The sequence below is a fragment of the Nelusetta ayraudi genome, unplaced genomic scaffold (assembly GCF_046127955.1).
Source record: "Nelusetta ayraudi isolate G7.1 ecotype Tasmania unplaced genomic scaffold, CSIRO-AGI_Nayr_v1 ptg000026l, whole genome shotgun sequence".
Lineage (NCBI taxonomy): Eukaryota > Metazoa > Chordata > Actinopteri > Tetraodontiformes > Monacanthidae > Nelusetta > Nelusetta ayraudi.
In genome coordinates, this window is record NW_027466076.1 from 10,269,591 (window position 1) to 10,290,057 (window position 20,467).

General features: G+C 45.6%; 1 protein-coding gene across 2 annotated transcripts; it reads right to left on the bottom strand.

The window, feature by feature from the left end:
* Nucleotides 1-618: 618 nt before the first annotated feature.
* LOC142890599 (hyaluronan and proteoglycan link protein 1-like) lies at nucleotides 619-20,184 on the bottom strand. 2 transcript variants are annotated; one of them, XM_076029793.1, is made up of 6 exons: nucleotides 20,071-20,184; nucleotides 7,972-8,107; nucleotides 6,549-6,712; nucleotides 6,015-6,213; nucleotides 5,465-5,767; nucleotides 619-3,920 (listed from the first exon to the last, which is right to left on the bottom strand). In XM_076029793.1, exons 2-6 carry the CDS (start codon nucleotides 8,075-8,077, stop codon nucleotides 3,631-3,633), a joined length of 1,062 nt encoding a protein of 353 aa, XP_075885908.1. In that variant the 5' UTR covers nucleotides 8,078-8,107; nucleotides 20,071-20,184; the 3' UTR covers nucleotides 619-3,630. The 2 variants fall into 2 exon arrangements, with proteins under 2 accessions (XP_075885908.1, XP_075885907.1); XM_076029792.1 differs by lacking the exon at nucleotides 20,071-20,184 and adding an exon at nucleotides 8,563-8,695.
* Between the last annotated feature and the right edge of the window lie 283 nt (nucleotides 20,185-20,467).

The window sequence follows — 20,467 nt, forward strand, 5'->3', positions numbered from 1 at the left end:
ATTTCCTTTTTTCGTGTGTGTCTCTTGTGAATCAAGTCGACTCAGTGTCATCACCAAAGTCGTTCTAGCTTGCGTGTACTGTTGTGTTAGCAGTGTGTCCAACAGCCGCTGGAAACTACGTTGCTTTGATTTGCAGATCTGGAATCTGCTTTTCTTTTAAATCCAGAAACAATGAGGGAATGTGAAAATAAAAACAAAAAAAAAAACATGCCAGTGCCCCAGAATCTGTCGCAACTTTATGAATCTTTTCTTCATCCATTTTCTATGTTCATGTTATTTTCTTACTTTGGGGAAAATAAGAGAAATGCTCAGTCCTTTGATTTTACTGTATTCCTGGGACAAGGGCAATTTTTTTTTTCTATGTTATTATGGTTTCGTTTGAATTGCTGTTAACATTTGTCCATCATTCCGATTTGAATATGATTGTCAGCTGCGTGTGCAATAATAGAAATGATTAAAACGCCACTTGTTTCTGTGCTTTTATTTTTTTAAGCTGTTTACATCTGGTAAAAATATTTTCAACAGCAAATATCATGCAAAAACCATCCAATGCCATTTTTCCCAGCAGATACTTTCAGCTCTTTTTTTTTTCCAAATTTGCTGCCACATGTTTTTAAAAAAAAATATGCAGAGAATGTACACATTGAACAGTACCTGTCAATAGTGATAATATCAAATTAAATGGACATTTTTATTTTTTTTGGTATGTGGTGTTTTGGTGCCAGTTCTGATCCTATTTAAGGCTTGTATCGCTCAAGTCATCACAGCAGAATTGTTTTTGCATTTAAGGCTTTGAACTTCTTGGATTTTCGGTTTTATGCTGCCAACCTCATCTAGGAACGTATCTAATGGTGCGACATGCTTAAATGAATTCAACGTTTCTCATCTGATAAGGGTCTGATTGTTTATTGGCACTTTCTGCTCCACATGTGCTCTCTTTGTTTTCCCTCTCCTGCTGTGACCTGTGACTCTTTCCCTGGTGTATTTAAGTCCAGGTGCTGCATTCTTTTCCTCTTTTGTCATTCTGCGCTGTGTCCGCTTGGTTTCAGCTCTCTGTTGTGTCTTCCCTCCTGTTCTAAGATCCGATTCAGACTGCTTGCAAACCAGCTGTCGCTCATCTGCCGTCTTTTGGCAACGTGCTGCAGTTCACTTCGAAACTTGAGGCAACTGAAAGCAGCAACCTTGACTGACTGCAGTTAACGTGAGGGAAAACATTTGCACATGGTGCTCCACCCTTTGGAAACACGATGAACACATTACCAGGAACTACACCTGGCAGCTGTCACCGACGCCCGTGACCAGAAAGGTGTTAATTTTGCGAAACAAAACAAACAAACATGATGATCGGTCAGAAATTATTTTTGATTGGAAGAGTGAAAAACAAACAAACATGGGTAGACTGAGTCATGTGTTTTATTGTTCCTTTTGTCTTTGATTCCTTTGAGTCTCCACCTGCGCTGAAGCTCAGACTTCCGATGAGCAACATTGTTCAAGTTACAGGATATATATCAAAGAAGTAAAGGTGGAGTCCTTTAAATCCTTTGGGAAATATCTCGACATTTGGAGGACAAACATCAGATCACGCTGATTTAGACGATGAGTTAGCTCTCTCTGTGTATTTTTAAGACCAGCAGCAGCACAGCAAAAAGCAGTTCAAGCTGACTTCAATGTTACTTAACCAAACACAACTTACGAGCGCTGTTGAAGTTTCCCAAGGGGCACTTGACACTAAAGGAACACTTAAACTTAAGGAATATTAAACCGTGTACTTTCTTTTTAAAATAATCATACAAATTTTTAGCATCAAGGCTTTAAGCTAACACCCCGTTTTTTCTTTATCTCTGCGTAATACTACAGCATATTTGCTTTAAAAAAAAAAATGACATGGTAAAGCAGGCACTTCCTTTAAGTTATCAACCACGGTTGCGTTCCTCAAGCTAATGTGTGACTTGCAAAGTGCGGAGATTTTAGCCTCCAACACCCTGAATTAATTTCCCCACGCTGTCTGTGGTAAATCATTATACCTGCAATCTCGACAGTCTGTTCTGCAGTTCTTTGGTGATAAAGTGTGGCAGAATGTTGGGTGGCCTGTCAAAGATTGAGTCATGTAAAGCAGACTCTGCACCAGGCCCAGGAGAATGACCTAAACCTGCATCCAGGCCAGCTGGGACATTGTACAGTGAGTTAACACTCGGTCAGCTTGCACGGCCGATATCCTTACATGGAAGAATCCTTTTTGCAGCTCTATGCGAGAGACACAAACGTTTTCTGTTGTGTTATTGCTCCTTTCAGCAAGCTAGCGCAGATTGGCTGCAGTGCTTGTTCAATCTTGCGTCTGGGTGGCACTGGGCTGACCTTCGCATAGCTGAGGTGGCAATAATGGAGTCAGTCGTGAGAAGCAGCTCACTCAGGATCTGGCTAGCACCCAATTCCAACTTCAGCGCATGGATGTTCCTCTTGGACTTCTTACAAAAACCCTTTGAAAATAATATTAAAAAAATCTTTATTTCTCTTTCCCAGCATAGTAAATCCTGCCCCGGCTTTGTCAACACAATGAACTACAGTCTTTGTATCAAAAACAGCCGTTTATCACAGCGTTAGACAGACGGTGAGTGTGTGCTGATCGTCACAGACAGCTGCTCAGAAAAGCTAAGTCATGCTCAGGAAGCCCAGGATCAAGCCTAACAGGGAGCCACAAAGCTTCGTTTCACTGCCAAACCAAGCTTGTAAGTGACTACTATTGCTTCTATTCATGCTACTTATTCTATGTTGCAAAATAGCCCTCCTGTAAGCACTTTCTACTTGGCTAGAGCAGCATCGAGCTTCATGATTCACGATTATTTTACAACTCTGCAGTTGCTTTCTTCTGTTGGAGTCAAAGAATTTAGATAGTTTGGCCTTTAAGACATAAAAAAAAAAAAAGTAATATCGCTACAGTATGTCAACAAAAATAGTCAAAAACAGAAATACATTTCTAGATATCATTCTAAATAATTAGAAAACATAACCCAGAGCTAACTGTGGCTCCCTTTTCTTATTCCTATTAGCTACAATGACAGTGACGTTTGGTCCAAAACATTCTTATAAAAACATAAAATACTGGATGAAGTATACAAAGTACCAGTCGTAGCACCTTGGTAAAGTATGGACGGCAAATCTGCAATGGGTCCAGTCATGCTTGTTATCCCACCCGATGAGTGTCGCGGGGTTTTTTTTGGTGGCGTCGGTCCAGGTCTTCAGTAAAACAAGACAAGTGCTCAAAGTATCCGTCCGAGCGACGAGCCACTTTTCTGAGCACCAACCTGTTGTGTGTAGTTATGTGACTTGGAATTGCAGTGGAGTTATGGTTTTGATCCCACCTCGGTCGACCACCCCTCTCTTAAGCATTCATCAAATCATAGTCACCATTAAATATTTGTAAACTATCCCTCATTGGTAATAAGTTTTTTTTTTAAAAACAAACAAACAAACAAACAAAACAAAAGCAACAGCAACAGCACGTTTTAAGGTTTACATAAAATAAAGCGTCACAGTGTGAATGTGTGTGTCTTGTGTCTGTGTCTGTGTCTGTGTGTGTGCTGATGCGCGTGGCAGGCTGTCTGTGTCGTCACGTTTTTTTTTTCGCGCGCCTCAGTTCTGGCCTTTGAAGCAGTACACTCCGTACAGCTTGTGCTTCTTGTCGGGGAAGCCGTTGAACCTCACGGCCGCCTCCGTGGGGCTGCACCGCCGGCGGGGCTTGGAGATCGGGTAGCGGACGCTGCCGTCGGCCAGCCAGCCGGCGTCGCAGCGGTCGTAGCCCAGCAGCTTCCAGGCGGAGTACATCTGTCCCACCTTGGCGATTTGAGCGCCGTCCTTCTGGCACGCCCTGACGGCCTCGTCGTAGGTTAGCTTGGACGGATGGATCAGGTAGTAGAATCGGCCTGGGCGGATGAAGGCGCAGAAGCACATTGACGTCAAGTTAAAGGTCCAGTTCTAATATTTGGCCTGCTTTACAATATTTCTATTGGTAAAAGCTCAATATACTGCCAATAAGTATAAGTGTATACTCGCAGTACAATAAAAGTAATTTGGTTTTCCTACCCATAGAACAGTTTTTATATGTATACAACAGTATTACACAGAGCAAGGGTCTTGCTTCCACCACCGTGTTTCTAAGGCAGCCGGTGTGGACAATCCAGCCCGCGTCCTCGAATACACCAACAAAGAAGAAGTTGCACGAGATATCCAGGTTTGTGTGCGTACGCCACCGTAGTTCACTGGCAAACTTGGTAGAGGCAGGGTGAGTGAAAGAGCACTGCGATCTAAAATATGACCACTTGATGTCACTGTTTCCTCTCAAAATCTCCAAATACTACAGACTTGAGTTCAGTCAGCACCTTTTTTTTACGGACTGTGGTTCATCACGATACACCATTGCGTTTAGCTAAATCAGCAGTAACCTTAAAAAAAGATTATGTTGTCTAAAGAGATGTATGTGTCAGTGTCAGTTTTTTATTTTGCCTCTCAATGTGCAAATTCCAAAACTATCCATTGCTAATCTAAGCAGCAGTATCTACGCTCGCAGTCACTTCCTGTAAGTCTTCTTTCTCTTTTTCATGGCTGCTTAGTCTGTCTGCTCGCATGCTTGCAGGCTTTCGCACTTGTTTGGAAGAGAAGCCGAGCTTTTGGTTTAGGTGGACGGCTGAATGTTTGTACTATGTGAAAAAAGGTGATATCAATAATTGTGTAATTGTGGTCCATTCCCTCAAGTACCGACTGCAAAGTGAGGGGGGAAAAAAAAGACAATGAAGTCATTATTTCTGTCCAGATGCCAGGCTTTGCTCACCTCCCACTTAACTCCGAAAACGTTTCCCTTATTTAGTCAGTAATGGAAATCAGATTGAAGCGGTGCCAGGCTGCCAGCCCGACTGCATCAACAGTCCAAGCTCTTGCTTTCCCAGGGGATTTTGCTCCAAGTGCCTATTTTATCCAGATTTGCGGCGACCCAGTACGCTAACAATCCAACAGCTGTCACATTACCTGATTACCAAATTCCTTTCCTGGTTTCCTTCCTAACTTTATCATTTACCACTTTTTACATCTATTTTTACGCAATTGGTTATTAGTTACTTTCAGTGTAGGTCTGTTTTCATCCAGAATTACATAAATACATATACCAATATTTTAGAATTGTATTGTTTTGTAAGTCTTTATATTTTAAAGGTCCAGTGTTTAGGATTCACTGGCACCTAGTGGTGAGAGAGCAAACTGCAAACAATGTCAGTTCCAGTGTCGGACTGAAAATACACAGATGTCTTTTTCGCATAAGACCTTGATGAGTTGGAACCCATTGTCTCATCGACCTATTTGGAATGAGGTACCAACCGTGAGGCTCCGTGCGTTTCACTGACCAATCACGTTTCAGAGTGACTCGTTAAAAAAAAAAAGTTAGAAAAACACAGACAATGACAACAGTCGTAGTCACCTTTGTAGTAGGAGGTGAAGCAGAACACGTCAAAGTGGTTCTTCTCCTTGTCCCTCAGCCCATAGTTGCGAACGCCCGGCACGGTGTTCTTGCCTCCGCAGGGCTCCCTGGGGACGTTGATGGGATACTGGACCGAGCCATCGCTCAGCCAGCCGGCATTGCACCAGTCCAGCTTGCCTTGCCACGCCTCGTACAGCTGGTCGAAGGACGCCACGATGGCGTCCTGGTCCCGACACGCTCGCTCAGCGTCGTAGAAGTTGAGGTTGTAGCGTCCCAGGCGCGGGAAGTAGGGGAACACGATACCTACACGGTGAGGAAGGGAGGCGCATCTTATTTCTATCATAATCAATTCCTTTCACCAGAAGTTTCCTGTACGGCACTTTTGGCTTCGGGCTACTTCCAAACATTCTGACGCTGCTCTGGGACTGATGTCAAACGTTAAACTACACTCGCTCTTGACTTTCCCTCGAGCAGCCACTGCTCCCGATGCTAAATTTGGTCGGACTGCAGCCCAGCAAATGGGCAAAGACGGGAGGGGGTTTTGTCGTACCTTCCAGGTCAAGGGAGACCACCACTGTTCCATCTTCCAGCCCATCGATGACCTCACATTTGTATTTCCCATAATCCTCCAGGGTGATTTCGGTGATGACCAGCGAGGCGTCCATGGGGGAGGCGGCCTGCAGGTGGACGCGGCTGTGGAAACTGCCATAGCTCCTTTTGTGGTAATCCATGGCAACAAAGACGTCCACCTGCACAGGTCAAAAATTGCCGTCACTGTCACAATGAAATGAAACGTTTCCTCCTGTGTCTTCAGTGACCTCTAAAGCACAGCATAAATGAGCACAAAATAGCAAAATTAACAGAGAGAATTTTCTTGCTCCTTGTTTTGCTGAGTTGATCCCAAACTTTGTTATCAAGTTTGCAATTCAAACATTTTGTCAATGCAGAACTTCCGGATTGAAAATGCCGAACAAATTCAGATTTGATTTATTTGCACACGAACCTTAATGATGTGTAGCGACTGTTATAAATAAAATACCTAAACAGGTCAACAATATTTGTTTTGTTATTTCTTCTGTACTACCTCCTTCAGGTAGTCAGAGGTCATCTTGGTCCATTTGATTCTCATCTTGCGGTTTGGTGCCAGTGATTGGTCCCGTTGGATCTTGCACGATAGGGTAGCATTTCCCCCCCGCCTCGACACCACCTTGGCCTGGTCCGTCGACACGGAGAGCCGAGGGCCGTTCTCTGCAGCGCGGGATGAAATCACAACACATCACAGTCTCTCTGCTGGACCGCCAGAGTTTTTCTGCTTGCAAAAATAGAAGTGAGAGTAAACAAAGCAACGGTCTGTACAAATAAAACAGTGGATGCAGGTTCTTTTCCTGACAGAGCAGAGAAGATGTTTGATTTGTATTCAGAGCACCAAGTTTCCTCCCTCACCTACACACCAATGTCTGTCGAGACACTCATCAGTCAAACATTTGGGTGTGGGAATTTTCAGATGCTCGGCCAACTTCCCACCTACACCGATTCTTTTCCATCTTGTTCCCCTCATTTATTCTGCCCACGGTGGCGCATTTTACCAAATCTCCTCCGCGCAGCTCAACTGTCAGCGTGCAAAACAAGAGAGACCACCAGGTGGCGACGTGAGTGTTTGGAGTGTGCTGTGATTTTTTTATTTTATTTTAAGGTGACTCATAATATCTGGTTACACATTCATTCATACACATCTTGTTTTTTGGTGGCGACCAAGTCCAAATGCACAGATCTATGAATGTGTTTCTCAAATCCCTCATTTGCACGCGCGTGCACGTGTGTGCATACGTTGGGGCTTCCCCCCTCCTGCTGGCACCTGACGATCCAGGCAGCTGCTTCTCATTTGACCCTACAGCCGTGAACCCAGGTCTCATCGCCTGCTCGTTAAGTCCGGTGGCGGTGGTCCAAGACTCTGACAAGCCGGCCAGGCACTGTCATTCTTCTTTTGTCACGCGGAGCCAGCTTCTAATTTTGCTGCCCTAAGGAGAGACCGCCTGCGCCTGCTACCTCCGCTGAATGACTCAACGACCTCAATGCCGGGCTGCCCCCTCCATTTTACTCAATTCAAACGATTTAATGACACTTAAAGCCCCCCCTCCCCTCCCCCCGAAAGACCCTTCTGACCTCAGAACACAGCAGGAAATCTTCCAGCCTCCCTTGCAGTGTTTCAAAATCTCACACGCGTTCAAACAAAGTTTTTTTTATCCGCAAGCGCCGGTGAGATAGTCTTATCTGGGCGAGCTAATGACCCCCCCCCCCCCACCTCCCATTCCCTCTTGCCTCCCAACCCCCCGCATAGCAGCGTTATCACCGGGCCGCAGCAGCACAGGACACTGATAAATGCAGGAGAGGAGATGACACTGCAGAGTGAGTGTGGTGAACGAAACTCAGGGAGACTGGCGGAGGGGGTGAGGGGGAGGGGAAGGGGGGGGTGGGGGGAGCGCCCAGATGCATACGCAGGCACTAACCTGTGACATAGATGGTCCTGGAGTGCTCCAGTTGGGGATACAGAGTGTCCAAGTCCGGGTCGGCGAGGCTCAGGCTGATCAAAGCGAAGATCAGCGCGGGAAGCATTTTCTCTCACCAAAAGTGGAGGTGTGACCACTGCAGGGACACACACACACACGCACAGACACACACACACACATACACACACACACACACACAGAGGAGGAGGCTGTCAGAGCACTGCAGGATGATGCTGCTGGCAGAGTTTTTTTTTTTTTTTTTTTTAAATTAACAGATGCGGCACAGAGACTGGGAGAAAGTTAGCGCGAACAGCTGAGATCCGATCGGTGGGACTCGCTGCGGAGCTTCTTTTCCTCCCAGAAGGCTTCCTGGGAGGAAAAGCTGCAGAGTCCCGCAGCTCCGTTCCCCGGCGAGGAACATCTGCAGCCGAAAAAACTGCCGCAACTGAGCAGAGAGCTCAGCTGCAGGAGCGAAAGGTGACCTAAGTCTAACTGAGATGTACAAAACTGTTGTCTGTGCACGCACACACACACACACACACACACACACACGCCACACATGCATTCACACTGCAGGAATATATACGTTACATGGCGTGAATGGGGAATGTTTCCTGTCATCCAGCAGAGAGAAGCAGAAGGCAGCAGCGGTGGCAGCAGCAGTGGCAGCAGCGGCAGCAGCAGCAGCAGCAGCAGCAGCATGTCCCGGTCACACTCACAGTCCACAACTTGAGAGACAGACTGTGCCACAGCGCAGCTTCACCCCCCACTCACTCACTCACTCACACACACACACGCACACACGCACGCACATACTGCACAGTCCCTTCACTCTAACCCAAGCCTGGAGAAGAATCCCTCACAATTACAGTTTTCCAGCCCGGTTGTCCCGCAGAGTCAAAGTCTGGCAAATTAATTGAATAAACACATTTCTGCCAGCAGTCGACAACAGGAAGTTTTGATGAGAAGATTGTCAACCTTTCAAACAATACAAGTGTACACTAACGTTTGATTTTTTTTTTTTTTTCTTTGTCCAAAGTGGGGGGGGGGGCGAACTAGTAACTGCTATCACAGATCGAAGTTTGAGTTTATTGGCCTGAACCGATCTGAAATAATGGACAAAAAACATTTTTAATTTAGTACTAAAAACAAATGATTGTTTTTTGTTGTTTTGATGTTCCATGCATTCTCACTGCATCCTCGTTGAGATAATACTGGCAACAACAGACCCCCTTGCCTCTAATAAAGCCAGATGCACCCAGAGACGGAGCGAGCTATCGGTCATCGGGATTGATCCACCCTTCACCATCCAGCGCCGACTTTATCTTCATTCACTGTCCCAAAATTGCTGATGTGCTACCCCCCCCCGCCCCCCCCGCCTCCCTCGCCCTACCAGGTGGCGCTCCTGCAGTCAGCAGAATAACTCTGCAGCACGCTCCGTGCACCGTTTAAACACATAAACCCTATTGCCCCTCCCTCCCTCCCTCCCTCCCTCCCTTTAGGCACTTGTCATTACGCATAGCAGGAGAGGACGGAGGATCTGCACGTGTGTGTGTGTGTGTGTGTTTGTGTGTGTGTGTGTGTGTGTGTGTGTGTGTGGAGGGAGGTGGCGGGTGTGTGGTTGTCCTCGCGCGAAAGGTTGAAAAACTTTGAGTCGGTCTGTTCTCCGCAGGGAGCGGGCGATGTGTGAAATGGGAATGGAGGAGGGAGAGAGTGAGATACAGCTAGAAAAAATAATGCTATAGTGGAGGGAGGGGGGGGGAGGAGGAGGAGGAGGAGAGGACTCTGCAGCAGGAGGAAATGGTGCAAGGCCAGATTTTCAGCATTGATACAACACTGTTTTTACAGACTTACAGTGCATACATCTATGTGCTCTCTCACTCACTCGCTCTCTGTCTCTCTCTGTCTCTCTCTCTCACACACACACACACACACACATGCAAAGCGAGTGTCCTACGATGACGACATTCCTGAGCATCCATCTGTGCAGATGGTAAACAAGTCTTTCTGTGGTCAAAGTCTTTATGTAGGCCAGGTGCGCTCGTGTGTGAGTGTGTGTGTGTGTGTGTGTGTGTGTCTGTGTATTGTCTGTGACTACAGAACTGTTACGACCGCAATATGTTTTAAACCAACAGAGTGACCACGTTTCTGTTAAGTCCCCACTTTCTGTCAAAACTTCACAACTACCATTAAATTGTACAGGCAAACTGTGCATTTAGGTTGTGTTGAGATTTAGGCTGAGGCACATTAGGGTTCGGTTTATAAAGGCTAAAGCAAGTCCTCACAAAAATAGAGAGACAAACGTGTGTGTGTTAGACTGGTTGATTGGGAGTTTCTTGGAGACTTTTTTTTTTTTAGTTTGCTGCTCTTCTAGCAAACGCTGGTATTTGTATTCAAAGTCAGCGAGTTCAGCCCTGTAAAAGTGGCAAGGAGTAATGCAAATAGGCGAACCTCAACCTCTGACGATAAACAAGCTGTAAATAAAGTCACCACATAAAAGAAACATTTCTGCTGGACTCTCTTCCCGCCACTGAGGTTTCGCCTCTTGCGCAACCTGATGTCCATTTTATGGGCCCCGCGTTTGTTCACAAGATGTTTGTTCACTGCGGCGAATCCTGTTCATTTGCAACCTTGTGAACGCAATCGCTTGTTGTGCAATTATGACTCAGTCCTAATCAGCTGCTGGCCAAATTCAATTACCACCAATTCTTTTCAAAGAAATAGTTGGCCTGGCACTGTGAGTCACGAACTGCGCAGCAGCCACAGGCGATTCCTTCTCGACCGCCTGCGTGTTGGGCGAATGTTGACGAGATGATGGGGATGTTGTTGATCTGCTTGAATCTTGTCTTTTTGCATGTGCTGCTCTCAATCTGCAGCCCCGTGGAAACCTCACTGGCATCCTTGCAGCAAGTGCGGACGCTGTATCGAACTACAGGAAAACTGCAGCAACCTGGTCAAATACTTGGGACGCATCTAGAGGTGCCAAACAGTCAAAATCCCAGCATGCTTTGCCGTGGAAAGTGCATCTGACACGTTGAAGGTGCAGAGCAGACTAGCAAGCAGAAAACAAGTGAGCCGAGTTCAGACACTGAAAGCGTTCTGATCACTGCGAGAGTTTTGGCCGCGAGGAACCTTAACTTGACAGGAATTAAATGACATAAAGGAGGTTCAGTAAGCGAAGCGACAGCGACAGCGTGAGAACATATGCAGAGGGCGCTAGAATCCCTGTGGTCCACGACCATGAAGGTTTTAGTGCAATTGGCTCTGAAGCAATCTTTTGTCCGAGTGCGGGACCCCTCCCAGTCCCTCGTCTCTGGGAATTAAGAATTTCGCCGGGATGCCAAGTAATGGGCCTGTAACGCGCCAACACAAACAACATCCACTGATACACACAGAGTCCATTTATTTTGAAAGGCCGCAAAGGGGGAAAAAAAAAACAATAACATCTTCCAACCTTTTAACCCTGTAAGTCATCATTTCTGGAAGTCAATTAGCCAACAGAAGTGTAACACTCCACACTGGCGTCGGCAGAGTGTGATTTGGGTGGGCTGGTAAAAAACTGGATGGGCCACTTTTTCCCAGAGAAGTGACTAAAAAACTTAAGTAGAATACATTTTGTTAGGTATTGTTTTAGCATTAATAATGCAGCTGGGGAAAAACTAAGCTGACTTTACTATTGTTTATGGAGGACCTTAGCAAAGTTTAGCATTATGAAACACAATCAGTTTTATATGTCCTTCTTTTTGGACATCTAAAACTAGCTAGCTAGCTAGCTAGCGAGCTCCAACATTGAATTTTTTATTTAAACACCTTTACAACATTGACATTTTGACATTTTGCTGACACCCCCTGCTGAGACGCTCATGTGCTTTAATGCCACTGAGCTCTTCACTATATAACATGCGCATTGATATACTCATGTTTAAACGACCTGCTATCAGGGTCGTAGTAGAAATCACCTGTGGAAATGAAAACCTGCCTGCTGGAGTCTCTGGAGATGTCCACTGGCTTTTACCAGAGGGACGTTCTGAAGGACAACCTCAGACACACACACGGACAGTAAAACCTCCTAAATACGTTGGGTATTAAGGATGTTTTTTTTTGTGTGTGTGTGTGTGTGTGTGTGTGTGTGTGTGTGTGTGTGTGTGTGTGTGTGTTCTCCAGTGAGTGTTACACAATGACAGTAACAAGAACAAGGCATTTGAGTTAAAATGTCACAAAGTAGTGCCTCGGGTGCACACACACTCTCAGAGTTTCCATTCCTTCTTTGGTTCTACTTGTTAGTCCACTGCCTTTGAACAGTATTAAAACAATACCAAACACTCATGGACTCTTATTAGATGTTGATATGACCTCTGAACCCTTCAAAATCTTTAAAAAAAAAAAACCAAAACTAAATATTTTGGTGTAGAAAGGCTCTGAGGAGACCGGGGATGTCAACGGTCATAGTCTTGACGGCACGTTTAAAGGGCTCTTCGTGCATTTCACTACGTAACCGTTCTTTAAGTCCTAAAGAGCGGTCATTAAGGAGCCCCGCAGCCTCGGCTGGATCGCCTCACGCCAAACCTCACTGTTGACCCAACCACACAGCTGGAAGTCTTTCTTCTCCACTGCACCTTGACGCGCTCGCTGATACCGTTGAAAGTCTTTGATGTGCTGCCTGCGCGGGTGCGCGACGTGCCCCGTTAATCGGCTGGCAGTTTTTTTCTTTTTCCTTTTAAAGATACATCCGCCGTCACAGAGAGGGGGAACACCTGCTCTGCCGCGAACTCGCTCGCCTGAGTCTGGATTTAAAAGTCTGTCCAGTACAAATTGTCACCAAAACATCGCTGCGTTGCCTAATTAATGACTGAGAGTAGAAAATAACCAACCACCTTTGTTCCTTGATGCTGTGTCATTTTATACAGCCTGCCGGAGATTAAGAGGATTCCTAAAATTTAAGTCTATGCTGCTTTACAGAGCTTTTTGACCAACTTTACCCTAAAACTCAACAGTGACAACTAATTAAAGAGCACGTGATTATGTGTACGTCCTGTGAAGCCCCCTGGTGGGCACTCACAGGTATTTTTTGAAGCTGACGTTCGGCAGGTATCATGTCCAGCGGCCTGTTTGATCCTGCCAGCCTGATGCCTTTGATGTTTGAGGACTGAGGCGAAGCGGTGGACCAAAGGTCAAGTTGAAGGTCAGTTTGAGGAAAATCATTGTTTTCTTGCCTCAATGGTTTATTGCTCCTGCTGACTGATGTTTTACGCGACTCCCACAAGGGGCAGGAACGTCATTTTTTTTGTACGTTTATATAGAGGGACAACGGAGCGGACATCAGCGTGGAAGTGCAAAGGTTTAAGACAACAATGTGTGTGTAGTTTGGGGTTCCACGAGGTAAAAAAAAAAATGAGCAACTGTAACTGCCAGTCCATTAATCAAATTTAAAGAGTATCTGTGCGGCGCTAACAGCTCCATAAATGTTTTGACGACGAAACTCTATCCACGACTGTGGAGGAAAACATCCATCTTCCTAAGACTGTGAACTTCACTAACACACACAAACACACACCTTGCCTCTAAGCAGTCACTCTGAAATTTCATGATAAATTTGTCAAAATGTTGACAATTTGCGGCCACGTCTCACCGTGTTGAGGTTCTATACTTAAAAAAAACACACTTATAATTTAATATTTACTTTTTTATGGACATCAGAATCATTATGAATACATCATGGATTGATCTTGAAAACGAACAACAGTCATTTGTTCTTGAATAGCATTTAAAAAAAAAACGAATGAGGAGCATCCTCTCAGAAAATGATGCTTTACTCCAGATGTGGGTTTTTTTTTTTTTTTTTTTTAACTCCCAAGATGTTTCACTTAAGTGTTGAAGCAATCCAACTTTACATGATGAGACAAGCGGGGCCCCTCAAGAGTCTGTGTTTATGGGATGTTGGGGGGTGGAGGGTCGGGGTTGAGGTTCGGCTCTGGATCCCATTACACGCGTGTGTCGTTGACGTTGCCGCCGATGACAAGCGGCGTATTACATTTCTTCCTCGGTCATGTCAAAAGCGGGGGGGAAGGGGGGGGGGGGTCTTTGTTGCCGTGGTAGTTGTGGTTTCACAGTGTGGATTGGTGGATTCATTCTCTGTTGCATGACTGGAAAACGGCCAGGTTCTATTTATCTGGTGGGACGGCAACGCAGGGGCTGGAGGGGAACCAAAGTGATGTTTGGATGTTTGTTTAGTTTCTCAGTGTCACTCTGCGCAGCTGTCGGGTGTTTTGGTAGAGTGCGCACACCCCTCAGCTTTCGGGTTGTTTTTCGAAGCTTTGCGGGTTCCAGAAAGAGTTTCTTGCCTTCTGGATAAGGGCTTCAACCTTGCAGGGCACCTATTGTGGGCATGAAGTCATGATCCATGTAGAAAAGGTCCATGAACTTTTTTTTTTTTTTTCTTCTTTGCCCAAACACAGTAATCCATTAACAAGTGGTTTGAGACCTGATGGAACAATAGGGAACTACGCAAATTTTCAATTTTCAATTTTTTTTTTAAATAAAGAGCAGTATATTTTTTATGTTCTCCGAACTGGCTATGCAAAGTCTTTATTCAAACATCAAATCATCACGTTTCAAATGATCATCTGTAGCATCCTCCAAAAGTGTTGCCCCCCCCGCACCAATAGGCATTGGGTGGCAGTGTCAACTTGCTCACCTGGTGGTAAAAAATAAAAATAAAAATCTGATTGGTTCATTTTGACTGGGGACAGACAGTTTGCCAAATCCCACTTAAAGAGTCTTTAGTTGTTAGTGGTGAGGGAAGGTAAGACCTCACCACAGCCAAGACCGCTGGCTCTAACCCAGCTTATATGGGCAAATGAATATGGCTCTTTCATATGCGAAACAGATCGGGCATAACCTTTCAGGTTAAGAAAAGGTGTTCCTAATTACTAAAATCAGGATGCAGCGTTATTTTAGGCACGGCTGCAGAAACTGAACACTCAACCAACAGACGACTGAAAAAATGTGAAGGCATCCACTGTGTTCGCCAGCTCTCTGACGAGGAACGCCATGATGTAACCGCTCCCAGCAGCGGGTGAGACAACCTGCTCCGCGGTGCACGCTTGCAAAAAAAAAATACTTAAAAAAAATATTTTAAAAAAAGGTGGGTGGGGTGGGAAGTGTTGGGTGGAGTATTTACAATATGCACAAATAGCGCAGTCACTTTCCACGCTGGTGCATGTATTTTCCTCCCCGCGGTCGTAGCGCCGCGTCCCGGGGCGGTCGGCGGCCCACCTAGCAACACGTCAGCCTCACGCCCCCGCGGCCGCCACAAAGAGTCTTCAGTGAGGAGCACAGTGGCCCAGTGAGGGCCGCTTTCAAGCACCGCTCAAGGCAGCCGGAGTGGGACGTAAGCTCAACGGCTCCGATCCGCCCAATCAGGAAGGGCCCGCACCGCCCCTACGACTTTCTGCGACACGCCATTCACTGTTTTAACTTTGCAGGAAGCAAAAAAGACAACCTTGTCGTCATCCAGCCGCCAAGCGTAAAGTTGTATCGCCGTACTGTTTTAATTCCGGCTGTCCTGAAAGATGAACAAAACGTTTCTACAGACAAAAACTCTCGTCCCGCGAGGACTACAGCAAAAACTATCATTTTGTGATATTTCAGATTTTTCTTTCTTTCAGAGCAGTTTGGAGCGGTTTTCTTCGAACTTCCAGCGCATCTTAACTATAAAGGAAGCGGATTTCTTCTGGAATCCACAGAAATTTCAAGATTCTCTGAAAATGGATGGATGGATGAATAAGATTTCAGCGCTGAATTCTAAATGATCCTGAATGATGTGAGTGCCTGAATATGAGCTAAAAAGCGCAGTCAATGCAGATCCAAGTACCAGTCAAAAAATGATGTTGCACTATATTTGAAACGTGTTGGTTTTGTTTCAGGTTTAAAAAAAAAAGGTTGTTTGTTTGTTGAGGGCACTTCTGTAGTTACAAAAATAAACTGTAATAACATATTTATTAAACGGCAGTCAGCACAGGAGGGTCTTTGCTGCAGACTCTCTGGGCCACACCCTCTGGCCAGCGTCGCACAGAGTGCCACTGTGTGTCTGAAGTGGTTTAATTAGCTCTGAAATGGCCTTCTTGTTCCTTGGCAGAAGCGATCGATGTAATCTTCACGTCTGAGCTCTTTCAACGTGACTTATTAACTGGAGCTACACTCTAACCTTCCCATAAACAATCCTATTATATGTCCTTTCACTTTCAAATAAAAATTCTTCAACGTGCCGCATATAAGATTACTCATCTTAATAAGGACACATTTTCACTTCACTCCGCTAGGCTTCGTTTAAACAACGCAACCACGATCATGCTCGAGCTCTTATCAGTTCTCTGACCTGTCAGCAGCTCATCTTAAAAGTTGGCCGCGGCAAATATCTGCGGTAACAGCAGCGCGCAACGCATTTAAACACGCCTGATAAAAATGTTTTCGCTGCCGATCCAGTTACACTGGGATCCATGAAGGTAAAACTCCACGGGTTTAAGGAGTAGAACATTATCAAAATGATCTGAGGACGTGTGAATGTAAGTATTATCACAGACGGCGCCCACCTGTGGTCAGTCAAAAGGTTTGCATGTTCATCACACAACTCCTCTTATCAAGAGAGACGGATGCATGTGCACAAACACATAGAAAACAAGGGCTTAAACTTATCAACACTGTCTTAAGTTGTTGTGGCCATGCTTCTTGCACAATTCCATATATATCTGTACATGTTTCCAATGATCCAATTCCCACCTTGGGAATTGGATCACTCAAGCTATGTAATGCAATCCAACGGCGTTGAAGCAAAATCTATTTCTGGCAAGGTAGAAGTTGCCCCAACTGCCAAATCAACTTTGCTTCAATGATCACGTGATCAACCATCACAGGGTTGGCAGCAGATGAACGGGTGTGTCGGAAACTTGACCTTGATCTTGTGTCTGACAGAGTTGGGAACCCTGCTAACAGTCGTGCAATTCATGTCTATTAAGGCCCTTTAGGTAAACGTGACATCTGACGGTCGCTGCACACAGAAACTTTTGGAAATTCAATTCAGCTTAAAAAAAAAACAAGACGAAAGATAAAATCTGAAAAGTAGATTCTGGCCTGGCTTTGTGCCCCCTTTTTGTATAAATTAAACGTCATTGTGTTGCTTAAGAAAAGTGAAGTATCTTGATTACAAAACCTTTGAACTTCACGTTTTCCAGTTGAAGGCCGGCAGCTGTCAGCCTCCTCTCAATAATCGGCGCCTTGAGACGCTGTTTAAAGCCCCTCCAAACCCCCCATCACTCTTAACCGTCCCTCACACTGTTCACCTCTCTGCCTGCCCGGCCCCTCCCCACTGCGATGAGTTCTATATGACCCGGTGTTTACTGTCTGCCTTGACCCCGAGCAACACGGCGACGCGGAGGCCAAGCTGGTTTATCGTCGCGCCGTGGAGTTGTGTTTTTTGGGGAAGGACGCGTCTGCAGGTTGTCCCGCTTCCCCCTCTGAGGGTGGCCGGGGCTGAGGCCCGTGGGTCAAAGTGCAGCGCTGCAAATTCTATTAAACAGGGTAAGAATTTAAGCCCCGGGGTCGTGACCCATCTCCTCACGGGCTTCTCTGTTTACAGCAAGAGCCAAACAGAAATGCAGTTTGAAGGATGGACTCAGAGCCATTCATTTGTCTCCCATCACAACCTTTTTTTGGATGCGAATACACTCCCAGCGACCGGCAGGGAGCATACAGGAAGCTACATGGATCTCGATAAAAGTAAAACAAAAAAATCTGGCAGTTGGGATAAAGACTTCTTCTCTGGCCTCTCAACTAATCTCCCTCCAAAGACGACCCATAAACAGTCTTTAGTAAGAAGACAACCGCTTAAGTTGACGTTGCAAAGGGGATCCATGAAGCTGTGTGTAACATTTGGCTTGATTTATGATTTTTACATTGGTAAAAGCTCAACATACTGCAGACAAATGCATTAATACAAGTGTACACTCGCCGTACAAATAAAAACTCATTTGGTTCCATTTGGTTTTCCTACCCTTAGAGCAGTTCTTGTATAAGAACATTTTTTTAAGGAAGTCCACCTGACAGGGTCCAATACATGAAACAGGGGCTTCATTAAATACTGCACTTCCTTCAAAATATTAACGGTTGACTAAAAATAGAACACCTCAGCAGCTCCTACTGTCAGTTGCTACAGGAGCCTTTTTCAGTTCAGGTTGTGGGCTTGTCGTCTTTCTGGAACTGCGCGACGTCATCAGACGGAAAGCGTCACGGAGCCGCTCACGGGAAGTCGTGTTGCCGCGTATTTTCCACGGCGGAGCTTCGTTTGTTTTGGGTCAGAGAGGGAAAGTTGTTCTTTTGCGCGCCGTCGCTCTAAGTGGGCAAGTTTTCAACTCAGTTCTTTTTTTCTTTTTGCACGTGTGTATTTTTTCCAAACAGAGTTCAGAAAATGAACTCTGTTCATTGTTCATTGTTCCCAACACAAATAATCTTAAAACACACACAGACAAACAAACACACACCTGCTATTTAGAGGGAGCTTTTCCTTTTCAAGCTCCGGCCACCGAACGACAAACACGCTGCTCAACTCGACAGGAGCGTCTATTCAGAAAGCAAAAGGAGAGACTTTGTCTTAATTGAAAACCACACCTCCCTGCAGGAGGCAGAAAGGACCCTGGCAAACACACACACACACACACACACACACACACACACACACACGTGTCCCCTTGACCTGCTTCCTCTCCATCGAAATCAAAGTTGACTGAACCCCTTTTGTGCCGATGCTAGAACATGCGCCCTTCGTTTATTTTGAAGGTTGGGGTGCTGGTGGGGGTGCTGTGGGGATAATGGGTGGGGTAGGGGTGGGGGAGTCAGGGTGGAGCCGCCAAGTCTAAGCACACAGCACACAGAAAGGGGTTGTTGGGCTGAGACACAGTCCCGCATTTTTATCCCCCCCCCACCCCTTGCAAAACAGATAAACTGTGGCGGAGATCAGAGCTCAGCTCACGGTGCTGTTTCACAGTAAAGGCGTTGATGTTGGTGGTGGAAATAATCTCATCCAAACAGAAACCCATGGCATGAAGGTAAAAGACACTACGAGCTGTCGCTGCAGTGCAAACAGTGGAAAAACTCCTTCATCGTAAAGAAAACACTGTTCCAAAAAAAAAGCTACCAAAGAGCTAACTGCTTAGATAAACTGCTTAAATGTCAAATTGTATGCATGTAATCTCACATCATTGCACAACTGTCACTCCACTCACGTTTGTGTATTTCATACATATATATATATATATTTTTTTTTGTATCATTTCAAATCGAGCCCTGTTTCAATGTGGGACCAGCTGCCAAAACCTCTCCAACATTACACGCTGAGAAAGAAAACACAACAACACGCCGTGACAGCGACACACGCGCAAGCACCGGCGTCTGCATCACACGGGCAAGGAGTGCAGAACAGGGAGATAATCTTCTTGGGTGACCCAGTCAATAAAAGGACCCGGCAGTGTGTCGTTCAGGTCAAAAGTCACGCAAAGCTGCTCTGCTGGTCAATAACACTTCATCAGTGAATATGTGTCAGTTTTTTACAATTACATTTGAAGGAATGTGATTGGTTACGAGTAATATGTTAGGGGTGGTTTGCCTTTGCTTTTCCATTATTATTATTATTATTATTATTTATTTATTTTTAATTTACAGACATTGTCCTTTTTTTTTTTTTTTTTTTTTTTTAATCAAAATGCAATTAACAAGGCGCTTTTTTAGAAAACTTGAAGAGGGATCACAACTCAAATCCAACTGTCCCAGTAAACTAGTCAAACATTTCACAGTATGTGAGGTGACACCGTGACGCGCTGACCGTTAAGAAAAGTGCGCCGACAGCAACACGCACTCCGTTGCTGTGTATCGAAAACAATTCGTTCTAATCTCGCGCCAGGCGACCCCCCCCCCCCCCCCAAAAAAAAAAAAAAACCAAGCAGGACATTCCGCCAAACAAGTGTCGCAGTCGCGCTGAGAACACGGCAAAAGATAAAGAAAGTAGAGAAGAGAAAAAAAAAAAAAGAAAAGAAAGTGACAGTTCTGTACCTTATATATGAGCGTCGCGGTGGAGGTCTGAACTCTCTGACCGTCCAGATGCGGAATGGAGCGCGCGGTGGTCACGCACGCCAAGGTAGCACGGAACGAGCGAGCGCACCACGCGGGGATGCTCTCTCTCTCTCTCTCTCTCTCTCTCTCTCTCTCGTGAGTGAGTGAAGCAACTCTCAGGCGGGGGCCGCTGCAACGGACATGCGCGCATCTCGCTCGCACGCAGTGAGGGTGACGCACGCAGGTGAAATCGCGGGACTTGTTCAGACTCTCCAAATAAGTTGGTGCCAGAGCAGGAAAGACATCAGCGCGTAGAGTGTCGGAGGGAGATAACAGAGGTCCTGCTGAACCTGGAGTCTTCCAGATTTTGGTTTTAATTTATTTATTTTTTTTATTT

Coding starts and splice junctions, on each gene's coding strand:
- LOC142890599 (XM_076029793.1), bottom strand. CDS start 8,077: ATGCTTCCCGCGCTGATCTTCGCTTTGATCAGCCTGAGCCTCGCCGAC. Junction 6,214..6,548: donor CCTCTGACTACCTGAAGGAG/GTAGTACAGAAG, acceptor TGACCTGTGCAG/GTGGACGTCTTTGTTGCCAT. Junction 5,768..6,014: donor GGTCTCCCTTGACCTGGAAG/GTACGACAAAAC, acceptor CTCACCGTGTAG/GTATCGTGTTCCCCTACTTC.